Source organism: Limulus polyphemus, unplaced genomic scaffold (assembly GCF_000517525.1).
Source record: "Limulus polyphemus unplaced genomic scaffold, Limulus_polyphemus-2.1.2 Scaffold2500, whole genome shotgun sequence".
NCBI lineage: Eukaryota > Metazoa > Arthropoda > Merostomata > Xiphosura > Limulidae > Limulus > Limulus polyphemus.
The window spans coordinates 114,141-115,205 of record NW_013668110.1 but is presented as its reverse complement, the minus strand read 5'-3'; the positions used below and the strand labels follow the sequence as shown (position 1 = coordinate 115,205).

The 1,065-nt window shown below is 28.9% G+C and overlaps 1 protein-coding gene across 1 annotated transcript in view; it reads right to left on the bottom strand.

The window, feature by feature from the left end:
* LOC106467137 (protein FAN-like) overlaps positions 1-1,065 on the bottom strand; it is a gene marked incomplete at its 5' end in the record, with an annotated part of 133,833 nt that overhangs the window by 22,242 nt on the left and 110,526 nt on the right. Inside the window, one exon of the mRNA XM_013927457.2 lies at positions 616-654. Coding sequence (XP_013782911.1) covers positions 616-654 — 39 coding nt within the window. The remainder of the gene's footprint in view (positions 1-615; positions 655-1,065) is intronic.

Sequence of the window (1,065 nt, the reverse complement as noted above, 5' to 3'; positions counted from 1 at the left end):
AATAACGTTTTTGAGCTTTCACTGACAATACTTATTAAAGATAATTTTAAGCGTGAAAATCTTGGTTTCTTGTGCCCAATAATGCATAATTTCATTTGATAAACACGTTTAGATTGAATGGTAATTTATAATCAGTCACAAGAACGTCGAATCTGAATCACTTGAAAAAAACACGGGGGTGCTTAACTTTTTCCAGGTGTATATAATATCCAGTAAAAACATTTTTCACCATGACACACTTTCAAGTATTTATTCATAATTTATAACACCATCATAATATTTATCCATAATCCTTAACACCTACGATAATATTCAACCCTTCTCTATAAATTTCATTACAATATTTTACTCCACATTATCTACATTTATCCTATTTATCACTACTCCACAACATTAAACACAATAATCAATTCTACTTTTCAGGACCCAATAACATACTGAATTATCTTTAATAATCAGTATGATATTAACTACAAAAAATGGCTTAGTAAAATGACAAACTAAGTCAGTCTGAAAGAAAATCATACACTAAAAAAACTTGCAAATGTTTTTCATTTTTGAGTGTTGTATGACTTAACTTCATAGAACTTCTAGTAAATAATTAAAACATCTTACCTGGACTGAAGGCCACATCTGTTACCAGAGCTGTATGTACTACGAATGTAAAGCAATGGCCATAAGTTACACTTACTCAGTGTGTATATACTACAAACAAAATATTTTTCATTATTTAGTTTATGTAGTGCATATTGGAGTATAAGACATTAATTCTAGAAATAAACAGTCTTACATCACAAAATTTAGTTAGTTTGTTTTTATTTAACCCATTCCAGATGGGTCACAGGAGAAAGGCCATGTCATCATGTCTGTTAACTCGCATTCAACATTTTTTGAACTACAATTTCATGAATTTATGTCAATAAGTTTGGTATCAACCTGTAGATAATTCAAATTTTTGTATTGTTCATTACTCAATTTCATAATTTAAAAGTAAATATTAAAAAACACACTTAAACAATACGATTTTTAGTGTGTCACATGGTATGTTGAATGCAGCACTGGTTC